The sequence below is a fragment of the Salminus brasiliensis genome, chromosome 21 (genome assembly GCF_030463535.1).
Source record: "Salminus brasiliensis chromosome 21, fSalBra1.hap2, whole genome shotgun sequence".
Lineage (NCBI taxonomy): Eukaryota > Metazoa > Chordata > Actinopteri > Characiformes > Bryconidae > Salminus > Salminus brasiliensis.
Window position 1 is genome coordinate 33,890,818 of NC_132898.1, and position 18,483 is coordinate 33,909,300.

Below are 18,483 nucleotides of genomic sequence, written 5' to 3' on the forward strand. Positions count from 1 at the left end.
GGGTGATTACATTCTTCTTCCTTTAAAATATTATTGATTTTTTTTTTCCTTTTATTTTAATCAGATTTAATCTGATTGCTGATCTGGAGGAATGCTGGTAGTTCAGGGTGTTGGGGGTGATGGGGTGTGTTGGGGGGGTGTTGGGAGGACGCGTGTTTGTGAAAGTGTTCAGCTGAGTCGCGCTCACTGTAGAGACTGTACTCGCTTTCTTTACATATGTTCTCTACTTTGATTCATAAAAGCACGTTTTGATCAGAACGCGTTAATAAATAAGGTAATCAACTCTTACCTGTTCTGAGCACTAATGGAGTCAAATTATTAGAACTTAAAACATTGATTGTGAAATTTAGGAATAATTCCAGGACCTATTTTCAGCACTTCAGCACTAAGCGTGTTGTTTTGGGTGATGGGATGTGTTGTCTCTGCTATTTTAGAACTTGGTATGAGCCCGGTGACTGCAGCGGATGTCCCTGTGCTCACAGTGTGATTTCTCACAGTAAGGAAAGTGGTTTGGTGTCGTCTGCCTGAGCCCGACTGAGTAAACGAATCCTGTTTAACAGCACTAAAATGAATTTGGTTGAATTCAGGCTTTTTTAGTAGTGCTTGTACAGAATAGTGACTACAGTACTGCACGTTTCCAGGACCACCTTCTAAGCACAAATGGTATCTCTACCGAGGGGAGTCCGTCCGTCAGCTGGAATGACTCATAGGATGTTTTCCACCGTTTGCATGTCTGGCTCACAATAGTCTCACAGACAAAAGGAGGACACTGCATTGTGACGATAGTTTACCTTTGAGCCAAAGCTTCAGAGCCGTTGGAGAACGTTGCTGTTTTAAATAGGACTGTTGATCAGGACACGCCAGTGCTTTGTAGTGGATCTATTGGATCTGTTAAGACCAAAATGTCTGTCTTTTCTCAGGCGTTCAAAGTTTAGAAGGTTGTTGGTTAAAACTGGAACACTAATACGTACCTGTTTGATTTTGAGGGCTGTATTGATCGTGCCGGAAACCGGAGAACATTAACATTCACCCTTAATGGGAAATTAGAACCACAGGCCTCTTGTGAGTTCCAGCACGTGAACATGGCTGACGGACAGGGAGAAGAAAATTACAGTGCCTAATAAACATGTTATAATTCATGTGGTACAGTAAGCCTGGTTTAAGCGCTGGGTGCTGTTCAGTCCGTGTGCAGTTGGAGCAGAAGGCATGTGTCGCGTTTCACCTGGCAGCCCAGTTTGCACCGTTCTGTTAAATTGGTTAATCTGCTCTGCCGGCTCAGAACCCCTTAGGAAAAGCTTTATCATTGCCTGCCCTTCCCCATACCTCGCTAATCCCCAAAGCAAACAACTCCATCCAGTCAGTTCCCATTCCCTGCCTCCAAGGAGACCGCTCCAACACCTCCATTCTTTGAGGTTGAGAGGTCACCCCTGTAACATGGCCTGTGCTCCAGACCTCCAGCCCATTCGTCACCACATCAGATTACACAGGAGCAAACTCTTACTTATTTCCCTGGACAGTGTTGCTACCTTTTGATTAACGAAGCGAAAAGTCACCCATTCTCCATGGATGGAAAGCGCTGCCTGATGAACCTCGATCAGAAAATAAGCTTTCTCATGGTGTCTGTATTCCTGTTATGCTGGATAACTCTTCTTGTACAGTATTGCTGCTGTAAATGTGGCCCCAGTTGTTTCTGTTTGTTGAACTGCTTACTGAAATAAGTCATTGTAGCCTCCGCTGACGGCTGGTGTGCCAGACAAGAGGGATCTTTGTATGTTAAGTACTCAGATTAACACAGTCCACTGCTGCCCACTTCCTATCTTTTCCCTCTCGCGAGACACTTGCTTGGTCATGTCCGGCCTCCCCATGACCCGACAATGTGCCCGTTTGTCCTGAAGAGGAGGGTGGGGGCGGTTGGGGGGGGCAGTTGAGATGGAGGATGGCAGCTTTGTCCCTGACTGAAATGAGTTTTATTGTTGTTTGGCCCACTTGCTGTTTTGCCCTCTCAGGAGGACGGTTTGACTTCTCTCCTGGAGCTGGAACTTCACTGCTGTTTTCCTGGATACAACTGGAGACAATAGCAGCTGTACTGTACACTGCAGCAGCACAGCATCCCAACGAGGTCAGCCCACCGCGCTTTATATAGAAAGTATTCAAGCCTGTGGGGGGTTAGAAGGACTGGGCTGGCCTCGTTTTATTTTGGCAGTCACACCCCAGACCTCATATCCTTACCCCAAAAACAGACACACTCCCCTTCCGTGGTTGCAGATGCACCTTCTGATTGGCTGGCGGCACTGTGTGACAGTTTGAGTAGTAATGGGGGTTGCTCTAGATGAATAGAGTCTGAGGGCTCAGCGAACAATGGGCCTCATTGTCTTCGTCCCATTATCCGTTCGAGCGGGGACAAATGCATGTGTATTGTGATGCATATGACCGGGCCTTGTCACAGGCCGAGCTGGTCAGTTTGATGTCCCCTGTTAGCTTTAGCACTTGCAGGCTTAGTTCTATATAGAATTAAGTAGAGTTAAGTAAAGGTTCTGTTGCAAAGCTGGAGCTATTAGTTACCATTTATTTCTGGCTACTGTGGACACTATGACATGGGTTTACTCCAGCAGACACCTGTTAGAAATGTGTGTGAGACAGTTAGAGTGGCTAATTTTATTTTATTTATTTTTTGGGGGGGGGGGGGTGGGTCTATATTTTCTACATTTTCTCTGTGGTGGGGACTAACAATGCACACGGTTCTGGTCCACGCTGGGCTGTGTGCACAACATGTGGTTGCATGTGTGCTTCCAACCTGCTTTTATGTTTTCTCCCTCTGCACCCTTTCTGGAATTTGGACGGGTAAGGGGTCTCTTCCCGCAGCCCATCGTTTCACACAAGGCCAGCTAAATCAGTCCTGACACGTTATCCCCAAAGACAAACAAGAGCAGTGTTCGGGCTGGGTGAGAAGGAGGGTGTAACGGGCATGAACAGCTGTAGCGCAGCCTGTGTTGAGGCTAGGAGAAAGGAGCTATGTTGGGACGGAGACCTGTTAGCCCCGAATGCTTCTAAACTTTAACTTACTTTTACTTCTGTAGTTTTTACATAGCAGCAGATTTTCCATGGAGGAGATGAATGTAGTTTTTTATAGTAGTAAAGTTCAGCTGTGTTCTCTGTGTACTTTGATAAACCGTGGGTCCGTCAGTGTGTGAGCCAGAGAGGAGAGCTAGAGTAAAAAGGAATTTAGTGAGGGTAGCAAGCATACACACACACACACACACACTCACTGGGCCACCCTCATGTATAGTCACATTGGACCTGTGAGGAATGGTCACCCCCAGCTCGTGGCATCACTGGAATGAGAGGTGGCGCTCTGTAGAACATCTGAGGAGTTCAGCGGACAGGTGCAGCAGTTTGTTTGTGTTCAGCTGAATGAGAGCACTCTTCCCTTCCCTCAACAACAGGGTGGATTCCACACTGCCCTGCTTTGTCTTACCCCTGTTAAAACATTGGCCTTTGTGTCAGTTGTTTACTACCATGTATATCCAGCTGGCACAATTCACACAGTCCAGGATTTGATTGGATATGGTGCTCTATTCGATCTAGTTTCCAAAAAGTGACTAAGAAAATTGTACATCGAACATATGAGACTTTGGTTGGGGTGAAAATGCCTAGGTGTGCTTTAACAAACCTGTTGATATAATTTGGTTTTCAAATATAACACTGTTTTTTCTTTTATCCTTGTGTATTTTTTTTACTGTAACGGGAACATTGTAATTATTTCTGTAAACGCAAGTCTTACAGGACAGTGTTGCTATCTGTGTGTTTAGCCCTGGGGTGCAGTACCCTGGGGTGCAGTACCCTGGGGTGCAGTACCCTGGGGTGCAGTACCCTGGGGTGCAGTACCCTGGGGTGCAGTACCCTGTTCTTGCGTCTCCTCTCTGTATCTTCCACATGATCTCAGCAGGACAGGTTTGTTTACTAGAGTAGATTTAATACCTGTTTAAATGGGGTCGTGTGAAATGTATGAGGTTAGGGTCTGTTTGAATGACTCAAAGTTCAGCTGAGGAAACTTTTACTTTCTGCCCCACCTGGTCAGCTGGCATGCTGTGTTATCATCCTGTTGGTGACCAATAGAAATGCACGCTTGCATAGCCTGTGTTTACCTGTGAGCACAGCGGCACAGGAATGGTGTTCTGTTTCAGTTTTTTTGTTATTTCGCACAGAGTATAGCAGCTCTGCAAATACACTGTCTGAGTTTAGCTGCTCCAGTGGGCCAAAACTCTTAATAGGTTGGCAAACTCAGTGGCTGGTCCTGTGTTTAAACACAGACTTGGCGTGGTCCCCACAGGTCAAGTGCCAGACCCAGAATAGCATGCTGCTGTTGTTAGGTTAGGTTGTAGCCCACTGCTTTATGAATAACCTAACTGCAAGTTGTGTGTGTTGGACACTGAATGCCATGTTGTCCCCAGTAATTTTATGGCATGGCATACAGGTTGGCGTTTGTATTTTTCAGTCAGTAGAAACACCTAGGCTGGAACTGGAAATAGCTGGCCGTTCAGTGCTCTCAGTTTAGAACAATGCCTTCATAATTTGGCCTAGATCTCTGTGAGGTCCGGAGCTTGGAAATATGCCATTCCAGAGTTATTTTTTTAAACAATAGAGCATGTCTTGACTGCATTTCAAGAATTTAAAGAATTCTGATGTGTTCTGTTGGAATTGAAGTCTATAATTAAATGGCGTCTGATTTGTAGTGATCTAGTAACATGTGAAGCACAGGAACAGTCTTGGTCTTGGTATGATGCTCTGTTGTGTGAGGTGTGTCTTCAGAGGTCTTCATCTAATTGGTTTAATATATTTTTAGCAGTCCTGGAATCACCATGGGATTGCAGTATTTGCCTTTTGCCCCAGGCACTAACAAAGACACAGTGTTCCACTGAAGACCAGCTGGTTCTGTAGAGTGGCGTTTCTCGGCTTCAGTCCTCGGGTCCCGGTCCCTTGCACTGTTTAAACATTCCCTTCCTCATCACTGCTAATTCAGCTTATAAAGTCTGGAAAATTATCCGATCAACTGGATCGGGAGTGTTGATGGGCTTATAGCTGTGCACACCAGTCAGTCCTCAGAACTGCAGTGTAGAAACACTGTTGTACATGAATAATTTCTGACCCTTTCCATTCGCAACATCTGATCAGCTGTTATTGATCAGACTAAACATGGTTTAGATAAGATGTGCTTCTAAGATGATATGTTGTGATACTTAGTTTTTTTTTAATCAAATTTTAGTATAAGAACACTCCTATATGCATAAAATCTGAGTAAAAGATCCAATCAGATCAGAGTTCAACACTGCTGTCTAGCGCTCTGGGTTTAAACAAAACACTAAAGGAACCACTGTCATCTTCACATTTAAAAAATCGGTACTGTGCTTTTAAGAAAACAGAATTACAGTGTTGCAAAACATAAAATTACAATACTTTGATATACTGATATTTTCCTGCATCCATAAAAGTGTTCCTCTCTAACCAGCCATAATTCAAGAGTACAGACATGGTAGGAGTGCATTTCCTCACATGCCTTAGATCAACCTTAAAATAACAGATAATTCATCCATTAAATTATTTCTGGATTGGCCCTGATCCTAATCCACTACGTTGGCTCGAGACGCCCCTGCTTCCCGTTCTAAAGACAATAGGTTGAGGGCGCAGTACAGGCGGTACTGGTCAGCTGTAGGAGTAAGAGAGGAGCCGCAGAAGAGTCTTATCTTAAACAGATGGTCATCTTTATCATCCACAGCTACTTGTTGTTACATATTGTTTTTTTTGTTTTTTTTATTCGGCCAAAAACTGTGTCTCTGTGCACTTGCCTCTCCTTGTTTATCGTGTACCTCCCCAGTAAACACCACCCCCCTACAACACACACCTACTTGACTGCTGCTGTTTGCTCTATATGTTTGTCACAAGCTGCTGAATACGTTTTAATGAAGCTGAATTTAATGTAAAAGAATTTGCCATGAGGGGTTTAGTTACTGAAACACAAAGCCTCTCCAGAGACTGGGAAAATCGGTGAGAAAAAAAGTTGGGTGGGGAACAGGGCACAAAGGCCTCCAGTTCAACTGGGCCTCAATTACATGCCTCCCACCCATAAAGCTCTTGATCTTGTGCCGTAAAAGACGACTATGGAGCTACTGAATCTACCCATTCAGCTATTCTCCCTGCACAGAACCTTTTTTATTATTTAGCTTTTCTGTAACACACACAGACACACACAATTTCTTACATATATCAGTAAGGTCATACAAAACCCAAGGAAGGCTGACATCTGTTTACATGGTATGACAACTTCATGACTGTAGAACCGGTCTGAGACGACATCTCTCAGTCAGGTTATTGTTACGCTTAAGAAAAGGTTTTTTTTCTTTTCTCCCCAGAGTAATGTTAGACAGTGAGACTATATTCACAAACTCCAGAATGTAGTCGGGACTGTAGCTGTAGCTGGCTGTTTAGCAGTGTTAATAAAGGTGAAGTGAGCTATTTGAAGTGTCGGAGCCAGATGGCCTCCCAGCATCTCACTACTTGGGAAACAGTCCGGATTGTATTAAACCATACGCCCTCATCCTCTCATACTGTCACTGTTCCCGTGTGAAATTCAGCTTTATTCAGATGAAAGATATGGTTTAATAAAATGATTCCGGTTTTGCTGAAAAGCTAAAACTAAGTATGTGTAGAAGGTGTGTTGCCCAGGAAAAAAATTTGATATATTTTATCAGAATTAGAATTTTGATGAAATGTCCATTTTGTTCTGGGCAACATGACTAATGGCAGTACATCCTGATCTGATGCCTCCAAATTTACCCTTCCAATTGGAATATGTATATGTATGAAGTGATGTACAGGTTCCCTCTAGTCATTCCTTTAGTCATTAAGACAATTCAAGGGAAAAATGAGTTGACCTTTGTAGGGATTTCAGGTGATGTCGATTAAAAAAGCCACTTGCCTGAACATGCCCATGTTTCAGTCAGAACAATAGATTAAAATATTCTAGTAAACTAGAACTGTGACAAACCCAAGTTGATTTTGGCCCAGTGCACAGTGGGGATGATGATAAGAAAATCACTGTTGGAGAGGGACAGAAAAAAAGGAACATCTTGGTCACAGAGTTTTCAAAGCCACCTCAGTGCCAACAGGATATTTGGAAGGCATGCCAGGAAAAAGCCTTTCCTGTCCTCTAAGCACTTGAAGTTCTATTGAGACTTTAACTGGAATGGTGTTCTATGATCAGAAAGTGATCCAGCTTCCAGTTTCTCCTGATCAACACAAAAATGATTCCTTCAACAGAAAATCTAACCTAATCTAATCTATATCATCTCTGAACTAAACCTCACAGCAAACCTGAGGGGTGAGCTAAAGAGAGGAGTGGAGAAACTCAGTAATGAGGAATGGTCTCAGACTAACCCTAACCTGCTGTAAATTCATCCAACCTTAAATCTTATAGGTGAAGACTGAATGCTGATTGATTGGAAACAGTACATTGTATTAAATAATACAATTTAAATAGTTTTCTTTTGTCTCTTCAATTAAACATCATCAGATTTTAGATTAAAGTTTGGAAACTTCTGAAATGTTACCAAAATAAATAATTAATAAATAAATAATGGTGAATGTCTCAGTTTTGCTTATCTTTACTAGGGGTGTCAATAATTGTGAAGGGGGCTGTAGGTCTTGGCAAGTTTTTAAAAAAATTAAAATACTCAATTCAAATTTGGCATTTCTTTATCTAAGACTTGAAGAGGGCAGAGCTGTGACTCTGTGTAGCTTTGGCTGTTCATGCTGACTACCTTCTAGTGCTGTTCCTGTCTGACTGTCAGCAGTTGTGTCTGACTCCAGTCCCTCCAGCAGTAGAGCAGCATTCTGCTTTCCTGTGTGAGGAAGAGTCTCTCACCCTCCCAGGCCGTGAAGTCGTGATGCATCGCAGACCTAGTTGTCTTCGCTTCTCCCGCATGGATTAATTTAGCCCACTTTAGGCTCCTGTCTCTGCATTAGAAACTAGATCAAAAGAAGTGTAATGGGTTTCTCAATTAGGTAACGTGACCCTAATTAACTGCTGTAGTTTCTTTCTTGTTGTTCAGGCTAACCGGAGACTGTGCTGTACTGTCTGGATTGTGCCGTAGACCTAAATGTGGATGAAAGCGCTTCTTTAGTCAGAAAGGTCTCAGGCTTTGTGTGGGCTAAACGTTAGTGGTGTAGAACTTGTTTGAGCTTGAAAACGAACCCCTCAGTCTGAGAAATTACTCTGAACACACAGCTTTCACAGATGCAGTAAAGCTGCCGTTCATCAATGCCATCGAATTCTGCCCGTCAGTGCTAAGCGCTGTGATTATGCCTAACTGGCTTCTTTTACAGGATCACACTCAAGTGGTGGTAGTAATTTTGAGGGTTTTCATACGTGTGTGTGTGTGTGTGTGTGTGTGTGTGTGTGTGTTCCATCTTGTCATATGTTGCGCTGTCTGCGTTTTCAGTGAGTCACTCGAGTTTCATGGGTTCCCCGTTGTGCTGAGATGGCAGTAACCGGCTCCTCGGTTCTCTAAAGTCATCATGAACGGATGGCAGTCCTCAGGAGAACTGGCTGCTCTCTGGATGGGGTGTGTGTGCCTGGGTGTGTTGGGGTGTGTGTATTGCTATGCGAGGCCTGTGAGCGCGCTCCAGTTCACGCTGCGAGCTACTGCCGCTCTCTCTGGTGCTATCTGGTGATGGGATTACGTGTATGCTGAGCCAGCATTCTGCCCGCAGAGATGCGCTCCCACAGACACACACATGGTGTGTTCTCAATGTAATGCTTTGGTCTAATGCCTTTGATAACACTGGTCAGACTGCAGACAGAAGGCTCCATTTCCAACCCCACAGCTTTTCTTATGAGTCTCCGGTAAAGCAGGTAAACCTGTGTACTAGGAAAATTGTTGTTTGGTTTTTCTTAGGTGGATCATTTTTTTTTTCTTCTGAAAGCAAAAACCTCCCAAATCCACACCTGCTTGTTTTATAAAGTTAAAAATATTATGCAGATGTAAAGTTTTGCGTTATAAATAAATAAATAAAATTATGATAAAGGTTAAAAAGTTAATTATTGATGTTAAGTGATAAGACCTATAATATACAAGTGAACTTTGATCTGGTTCATTCATTTACGTCCTGAAGGTGTTCATGAAGAATCACTTTGACCATATCTTCTCTTATCTTTATCAGCTCTGACTGGGTGGAAATCTTGGAGCCGCGCTCCCGGGAGCACATGTATGTAAATCTGGCAACGGGAGAGTGTGGCTGGGACCCACCTGCCTATGCTCCTGTTCGGCAAGCTGACGGCAACCAGTGGTGGGAGCTCTTCGACACCCAAAGTGGCCGATTCTACTACTACAACGCGACCGGGCGGCTGACCGTTTGGCACAGGCCGCAAGGAGCCGACATCGTGCCCCTCTCCCAGCTTCAGGCCATGAAGCGTTGTGCAGAAACTGAACGCAAGGGTGAGGGCAGCAAGGAGAGGCAGTATGGAACCGGGAGCACCAAAAGCCAAGGCAGGCACACTCCTCAACCTCCTGCAGAGCCCTACACTAAAGAGCTTGAAACTACAGAGAGAGAAACCAGAGAACAAGGGACTGAGAACGTACAGCAGCCTGAACACAGCACGGGTAGCGGGAAGGACTCCCACAGGTAGGTGTGGCTAGCGGCTTTTACTTGTGCTGTTTGCTTTGTCCAGTTTAGCAGAGAGCACTTTTCCAGTTCAGTGATATCTGGACCCAACATTGCCTTGTCATTCTTGTTAATACATATTGCATTGTTCTGAGCTCACGTGGTTTCCGTTTAGAAAGTCAGAGTTAAATGGGGTTTTGGCATTTCACCTCATATTGGTCCTTTTCAAGATCATGTGCCTCTCTTTTTCCCTGAACCCATCAAAACCACCTTTTTCCCTTCATGACCAAATTCCAGACATGCCAGCTATATTCCTGCTGGCCATGCTGGAGCTATTTTAGTGACTTATACCATGCCCTTCTGCAAACCACTGACCATTTACTCTTCCCTAGAGCAACCTCTGGGCCCCACTAGATGAAACTACTAGATGGGGGAATGTCAAACCATTGTGGTTGAAAGATGACTGGACTTCTGTTTTCTGTTTTCTTTTTTTTTTTCTTCCCCCAAAAAGGAAAGTATTTTTACGTCTGTAACGTACATCGACCATCATGGTTATAGTGGTTATATCTATTTAAATGTAGTCTGCACATGCCCTCATTGTTTTGTGTTCAACCATAGAAGCCAAGAATCCAGTGTGAGAACAGCAGGGTGTTTTGGCTGTTTCACACTGGTTTGAAACTTTGGGACTTTTGGCTTTGCTCTTCGCCTTGCTGTTCTGTTTTCTCCTCCGTTTCCCATTCTCTCAGAATTGGTGTCTTTCTGGGAGGCCCCACATTTCTGCGATCTTTGTCCGTTATTATGTAAAAGTAGAAGGGCAACAAACTTCTCTTGCCCTCCTGCTACAAGGCTTACACATCAGGATGCCTCACCAGCACTGGTATTGCTCCCCTGGGACTCTCCCCCCCCCCCCCCAAGTCTTCCTTATAGATGACGCACATTTTTTTTACCGGTTATGCAGGCCCCCCCTCCAAAACATTGAACAGCTGTGTTTAGGGAGTGAGACACTGGTTATGGTTCCATGAGAACAATTGTTCCCAGTTTAGCCATTTGATGATGATCCTTTTCTGATTGTATTTGCAGGTTGTCGGTATGACTCTCACTATATTAGTAATGTGTTATTTTGTTGGTTACTTAACACACACACACACACACACACACTCATACACTATCTCTCTGTCTCGCTCTGTCTCCATTTCTCTTTCTGTCTAAGTTTCTATTTCTCCCCCTGTCTCTCCCCCTGTCTCTCCCCCTGTCTCTCTCTTTTTATCTAGTTGGAATAGATCTGTTAATTCTTAAGATTGATGTTCTGAATGAAATAAATACACAATGTGAAGGAGCTCTGTTTTCTAAGCTCATAGGGACATCCGTTAACATTTTACCTTTGTCCCGTGTTTTGCTGAGTTTGACAATTTTGTCCTTGTTCAGGACGTTCCCTTTTGCATGTCTTTTCCCATACGCTGTACTGGACCTATTAATTCTCTAATTCCACCCCGTCCTTGGTATTGTTTTATACCTCCAGTGGATGAAGAGAGCTGCTGTCACAGTTTCCTTTGTTTTTAGCCATCTAAAAATACAAGCCGGGAGTGGTCATAAAATATTAGTCACGCAGTGGCGCATCCGTTAACACATGGGGATGGGTTGCAAGTGGCTTCTTCTGAATGATGAGGACGTTCAGTTTGTATTATCATCGATCATGTGACACTTGATTTAATTACATCATACAAATACATTTTATTTACCAGTGTGAATGAATCAGTTATTCTTATATTCAGTAGAATTAATATAATCTATTGATTACCAATACAGTCAATGGTGACCGTTTTAAAATGGTTGAAAAGATAAAAGATCAGCAGTATCAGTGATGGAGACGAGGGGTGAGACATTTGATGATCTTGTAGGGTTCTTCTGAATGATCCACACTAAAAATAGGCAGCTTTGCTCTTGCCTTGATATGAATGAACTTTACACGCTGAGAGAAGATGGATTTCAGGGTTCACCTGATCATGTGACCTTGTGGGTGTAACATAACCCAGGAGTGACCTGGAGAAGCCCTTGAGGGGGTGGCTAAGCTCTTTTGTCCCGCAGGTTGACCCCAGGGCAGATTGGCTATCATCGGAAGAAGAGAGTTCAGTTAAGCACAGCGCTCACCGAGACCAACTGTTGGGTTTCCCATAGTGAGAAGTGGAGGTGGATGTAATCGGGTGATTCATCAGATTATTTCACACACAGCCAGACATGGCCCTTTTATGTTTGGGCTCCAATAATTCAACAGCTTTTACTTTTATGGGATGGCCTTTTGTGAACATCAGCAGTATATGGCAGAAACTAGCTTTCCTCTAGTGTTATTATGGCTTGTTTTAATGCCCTGATCTCATGTGGTGGGAAGTCTGAATTGCTAATCATGATCTAATGCACTAGCCATAAGCTAATGTTATAATAATGTTATAACATTATTATAATTAATGTATAACTGTTTTTAGGTACAAAAGGATACAATATGATATAAATATGATACAGGTGCGTTTGATATAATTCGATTGTGTCTCTTTTTTGATACAGTAAAAAAAAAAAATGTAGTTGTCTGATCAGAATATCCTAACCCTGAGTATCGGCAAATACTGATCCATTTTGATCCTGGTGTTTCTATAAATAAAGCAGCTTCACAATTTGGGTAAGAAGTGCTGCTAATTAATACCAAGTTTCTGTAATTAGACGTTCTGAACTGAATTATTTAGTTTAGAAATGACTTTTCTTAAAGTGACTTGTGTGTTTAATGCCGCTTGGAGGACACCAGAGGACACAACACAGAAAACAGCAGTAGAAAACAAAGGACCAGAACTGGATTGACCTTAAAACAACCAATATTTGGTCCAGTAAAATATGCCTGGATCGCTCTAAGCCCAGTCTGTTGGTTCAGATCTGTGCGTTCCTGTGATGGCTAGTTCTGGTTATGGAAAACGTGAAACTGACATTACTTTATGTTCTTCTCTGTCTCTCAAACTTTTCTGTACCTCAGTAACGTGATCGGTCTCTTTCAGCACTCAGGAAACTAGATTAGTGGCCTAGCCTTTTACGTAAAGTGGAGCAGTAGTTCCACCCTCTTTTTGTTTTATTTTAGTCGTGCCTTTAGTGTTGCTGAAAATACATTGAGAACAGGCCGCTGCCTTGAGCCACTCTGAAAGGCACAATGCTGAAGAACCCACCAGCTCTGCTTAATGAGAGGCCAGTTTTTTTAACTCGTATTGTACTCTCACACAAACTGTACTTTATGGTGTGCCAGTGACCGCGTCACCACAGTTATCTCCCTCTTCCTGGCAAAAGTGTCTAATTTGTCTTTTTTTATGTCTGTTATAAAGCTGTCTGGTTGGATTGACTCCGAGCCACAATGCTTTCTAATGAATCAGAGATTAAAGTATTTAAAATGAATTTCCACTTTTTCTTTTTTTTGGTCCTGACCTCAGAGAGAACACTGGCCATGTGAACGGATGCCGTTTTCACAGCAGTAACTAGAGCCACACATGCTCGAGCTATCTGATTTCATATCAACAGATGTAGATTAGTGGTAAGATTCCAGTGGAGTCTCTCCGTCCATAGGCCGAACACCCAACACACAGCGCTCCCTGAGGGTGTGGCTTTGGATTCTGTGGATTTTATTTATTTATTTATTTATTTATTTTTAAACTGTTCATTTTTATTTATTTTTTTTCCATTTTGTTATTTGATTTTGTGTTTTATGATTTGGGCGAATAGCAGAGTGGTCACCTTACTGACTTGTGTTTAGTAGTGTCTAAACGTAGAGGTATCTTTGAATTATTAGTCTATTCAAACTAGCTGAGGTTTTTCTTGGGTAAATAGCAAAGCACTTTTGTAAGTCGCTCTGGAGAAGATGTAAAATGTAAATGATTTATATGATATGATTTTTATATGATTTCATTTATTTTCTACAATCAAAATGGGTCGTGCCAGCTGCTGTAAAAACTAGATAAACAGCTAACAAAAAGTCAAAATTTTCAAAACTGTTTGATCTGTCCGTGGCCAGTGGTCCTACAGAGCACAATTGGCTTTGCTCTCCTTGGGTGGGTAGCCCTCCCTCTCCCCCACATCACTCGGCACAATGTAAGCCAGAGCTGGTATCCCTTAGCTGATGTAACAGAACTGGCGATTAGTGTCCTCCTCCCAGCGTTCAGCTGTTGATGTTGCATCAGCAGCAGTTAAAAAGATGTGGTGGCCAATGTTCCGTGCATTAGAGGAAGCACATGCTAGCTTGTGAGCCTCTAACACTGGTGGCATAGTGTGATGGGAGAGTCATAGGTACTGGGAGAGAATTGGAAAAGGGATTAAAATACAATTGACTCAAAGCATTTTGCAGTTCCTGCACTGTAAGCCCAGATTGGTTCATTGAGCTTTGGGTATAATTGATTTGCAGCAATCTACATGAAGAAACCTCAACTATAGAGAACTCAAAATCAAAAGTAACATATGCCAAGGAATCAAACTCTCGTTGGCCAATTAGTCTCCAATTGTTAATGGCAACAGACTAAGCTAAATTGTACGAAGTGGATTGAAGTGACATGTGAATTTGGTTTTTGTGGACCTAATTTATTTGTGTTAAAACTAAATGTGGAATTTAAGTGTAAAATAATGGGTTTTTACATGGTTTGGCAACCATGACCTACTGTTAATAAAATACATCACTAGGAGCATGAGCGTTGAGTTCATTATGATAACTTTTTGTTGTGTGAATTTGGTGAAATCCGTATGGGTGCTGGAGGGTGTGGAGGTAGAGGCAGTCCATGGAGGTCAGGGCTCTCTGAGGGTGTGGAGGTAGAGAGTGGGTTGGTCGTGTGTGAAACATGTGTGGAAGCCAGACTCACTGTCTCTCTGGAAGACATGTTCAGCTGTCTGCGAACAGCTGACACTTCCAGCCCTCTTCACGAGTCAGGTCAACTGATCTTTTCTAGAGAAAAATGACGTACATGTTTATTATGATTTATTGTTAATGGTAGCAGTTTAAAAAGAATCTTTTCCTACACCCCCTGACTCAAGACTGACAAGACCATGATTTTGTAATATATATGGAGTAAATATGTGTAGTATTTATTAATTAAGTTTTTTTTATGGTGTAATATTCCAGTGAATCACTGAGCACTATGTTGAGAGCTCCTATAGACGGTGTTCTCTTCCTGTTCAGTGGATAAATATAACTCCAGGCTTCAGTCTTCCTCTTCCTCTTTTCTGCCGTTTCTTGTTTTACTACTATTTTCTCCAGTTTCTGTCATTTTACTTTGACTCAACTGATGTGTTTTCTGATGCCTATTTCTGGGTGGCGCACACAAATAGCTGTTATCTAGAAATGTTCCCAAAAAAGCTCTCGCCTGCTCCCATTTCTGAGTGCGATGATGGTTCAGCGATGAGACCCCAGCCAGGCCGTCACAAATTGAAACTCCCTGACGAATAACTCAATTAAACTCGATTTTCCCCTCCTAGCAAACTGAATTATACAGAGAGGCTCCAAAGAGTTTGCAGCCATGCTGTGTTGCTTCACACATTAAAAGACCATAAAAGTGTGTAGAAAGAACAAGCAGCTCTCACCATCATCTGAACGTACGCAGAACGGGCCCTGGGAATAAGGTTTCCTTCTGAAGGACGACTGGGTTATAAACTGCTGTGTAAATTACAGACAGCTCGGTTTGTATACTAGCCTTGATGTAGGCCTATTATTTATTAGCTAGGAACTAAATGATGCTTCAGTTTATCTCAGAACAAACTCTGTTCTCCTGTGTCTTATTATGGGATGTTGTGTATGTAGAAAACAGTCGCCATGGCTCCGATTGAGCCGTGCATTGTGTGTCTACACATGCGATCCTCACGCCTTTGAGCGATTAGAGGAAGGAATGCTGAAAGTTGTTTCTAAAGCCAGCTAAAGCAGTCTCCCATGACTAATCTCCCTCACCCACTCCCTCTCTCTGGTTTTTGCTGCCGTCGGTTTCATTTGCGCTGTTTGTCCCTCTGTTTACTACTGTCTCAGAGCTCCGTGTGCTGTATGACACACTTATCAAGCGGTTCCTTGGGAATGTGTCCAGTTGTAATCCTTCTACCTCTGATCACTTGTGGTTTCAAAAAAGTGTGCATGGGTTTGGCTGTGAATGTACACCAATATGCTGATGGTCATCTGTGTGCCACTAAAACAACACTCTCTACAAAACCTGTGAAGGAGCTTGCAGTAGATCCTTTATCTGGATCCACCTTGCACCTGAGCGGAGTTAAATTGCACCCGTGTACCGAGCCATCCAGTGAAGTAAACGAAAACAGGACTCCTCGGGATATTTTCTTCCATTGCTCTAAGGTCTAGACCAGACGCTTGTGGGCCCAATGCGGACAATTTTAGTGGTGGACGGGGGGTTAGCATGAGTCACTCAGCAGAGTGAGGTATCCCCTGAAGGCCAAAACGCCTTTCTGTTAGTTCTTCACTGATGGGATGGTCTTCGCTGTCTTTGTCCTACCCCAGACCACAGTTGACCTCATCTCACGAGCCTTGCCATTTTGGAGATGCTCTGACCCTGATATTAATTTGGCTTTGTAGCTCCAGTCCTCAGTGACTATTTCTCCTGAGGGATTAAAAGAACCAGCTATTCAGTAACTGTCTTGACAGACATCCCAGACCTTCACGTGATCCTACTTGAAATGAAATATGATGTGCTGTGGCGTTTGTTATTGTGAGGAGCCCTCATGGCCCCAATTCACTGTTAACCCTCACTATAATGGAATGGCTATATTGGTATTTCCTGCTTTGCTGTGTAGAATGCCCTTTGAACTTTTCAACGGTTCTCCACCATAACAGGAAATGAGGCCTTCACTACAGAGCCCTGACCAGCGTTCCTGAAGCAGAGAAACTGATTTTTCAGCATGTCAGTGTTGTCAGCGTCTCATGCAAAGAACTTGTCTTACATTTCTTTTAAGCACATGTTTTAACCCTCTGCCTCCACCTCGGTCCTTGATTACATCATCTTCTCAAACCTAACCTACAGCACTGTGCAGAGGTTTTATTTACATCAGTATTACTTTAAATCAAAAGAGAGAAAGAGTTGGAAGCCCAGATGCAGAATGTAAATGTAATTTATTTAGTAATTACTACTTATTTAATTAGATATGTATTATCAAATGTAAATGTTAATCAATCTGTGTTTTAAAGAAGCTTAATAGGTTTTAATTTCCTGTCTCTACCTCTCGTTTTCTCTTTGTGCACGACACTCATGTGGCATTGTTCCTCTTACACCAACCTGAGAAAACCAACACCACCCATCCACAAAAGGTTTTCAGCTTCCCTCAAAGTGACAGAATTCAAACCTGATTGCCTTTCATGGCGTCACATTCAGATGGGGGGTCTTCAGACACTCTTGAGTATAGCCGCTGCCAGGTGGCTGACCTCCAGCTGTTTATGGTGCTGTTGGTGTTTATGTTCAAAAACTCAGGGATGACGTACGAGTCAGGACGTCAGACAGGAAGAAGAGAAGTATAATGGTGGAAAAAATGCTTGGCTAAGGGAGAGGAAGTTCCCAGTTGTTGGGCTGCAGGTCTCCGGGGCATTGTTCTTACAGTGTGGAGTGGAGTGAAAAGATTCTGCTGAATAAAGATCCTCTGAGATTTTCCTAAACCCACATTTTCCTGTATATTAGTTCATGTGGTGTGAAGTGATTGTGTGTGGGAATGTTGGCAGTGTAAAAGGAGAAGCGAGAAAATGAAAATGATTCAGAAGAATGATTCATTCATTAGAATTCTCCTGCAGGAGGTCTGTCTCCACTGTCACGAGCAGACCACTTTAATTTCTTTTTTACAGGCTAAAGGAGTTTTGGGGGGTTTTATGGCACGTCATTGGCTGCTGTATACATGGAAGCAGTTACGCATGAATCATGTTTACCTTATTATTCCAGATAGCGTAGGCCATCGAGGAGTTCAGGAACTCTTATGTAAAGCCAGAATGAGCTGTGTTTGTCTGAAGTAAGAGTAGTAGGAGATGAGTAATGGATTAATCAGCACTTTGATGAAGTTTTAAAGTAACTGGATTTAATGGGAGATAAAGGTAAAAATTAATTGACCCCTTTTCTCTGCTCTTCTGAGTTATGAATAGCAGGCTAGGCTGAAAGCATTGACTAGGAACTGCAGCCTGTTCCTATTGCAGAGTCTATAGTGTGGATTGTGTGATTGGAGGCTGCTGTAGTAAAGATATGATTGTTCTGAAGTGATTCCTGAGCAAAAACAATTGAAGGAACTTCATGCATTTGTGTCACTAAGATGGTCAAGTCTTGATGTTTTCAAACTGGAACATTGCAGTGTTTTAATTTCTATTCCTGTAAAACAATGTCTTGTGTGGACAATGGCTTTATGGAAGATTTGTGGTTGTTTAATGAACCCTGACTTTGGTAATTATCCCAAATTGCTATTTCAGATTAGACTATTTCAGTAGCTAGTTCACTTGCTAGAGCATTGGTTCTCATACTGGTTCACAGATGCAGATGGTCCAGATGTTTTGCTCCAACCTAACCTGCAAAAATGAGAACCCTTGTGGAATGATTTGAGAACCACGGTGCTAGGTAACAAAGCATAGAAAGATGATGATTCCTTGGTACCTTTTTGATACCCTTTTTGCAACAGAACCACTAAAAGCCAGTGAGCTACCACACCATGTGGGAGACTGGGGTTCGATTCCTGGTCTGGGTGACTGTGCTGTGCTACACCAATAAGAGTCCTTGGGCAGAACTCCTAAGAACTCCTACGTTCTAGAAATCCTAGAACTCCTTAGAACGGCTAAATGCCGTAAATGTGAAT

At 42.8% G+C, this 18,483-nt stretch overlaps 1 protein-coding gene across 3 annotated transcripts in view; it reads left to right on the forward strand.

Moving 5' to 3' along the window:
• arhgap46a (Rho GTPase activating protein 46a) overlaps positions 1-18,483 on the forward strand; it is a 30,590-nt gene that overhangs the window by 1,607 nt on the left and 10,500 nt on the right. For 2 of the 3 annotated variants that reach the window (XM_072666574.1, XM_072666575.1), the window contains exon 2: positions 9,217-9,678. In XM_072666574.1, coding sequence (XP_072522675.1) covers positions 9,217-9,678 — 462 coding nt within the window. Of the gene's footprint in view, positions 1-8,878; positions 8,909-9,216; positions 9,679-18,483 lie in introns of those variants that run through there. The other variant, XM_072666576.1, reaches the window with a different exon arrangement.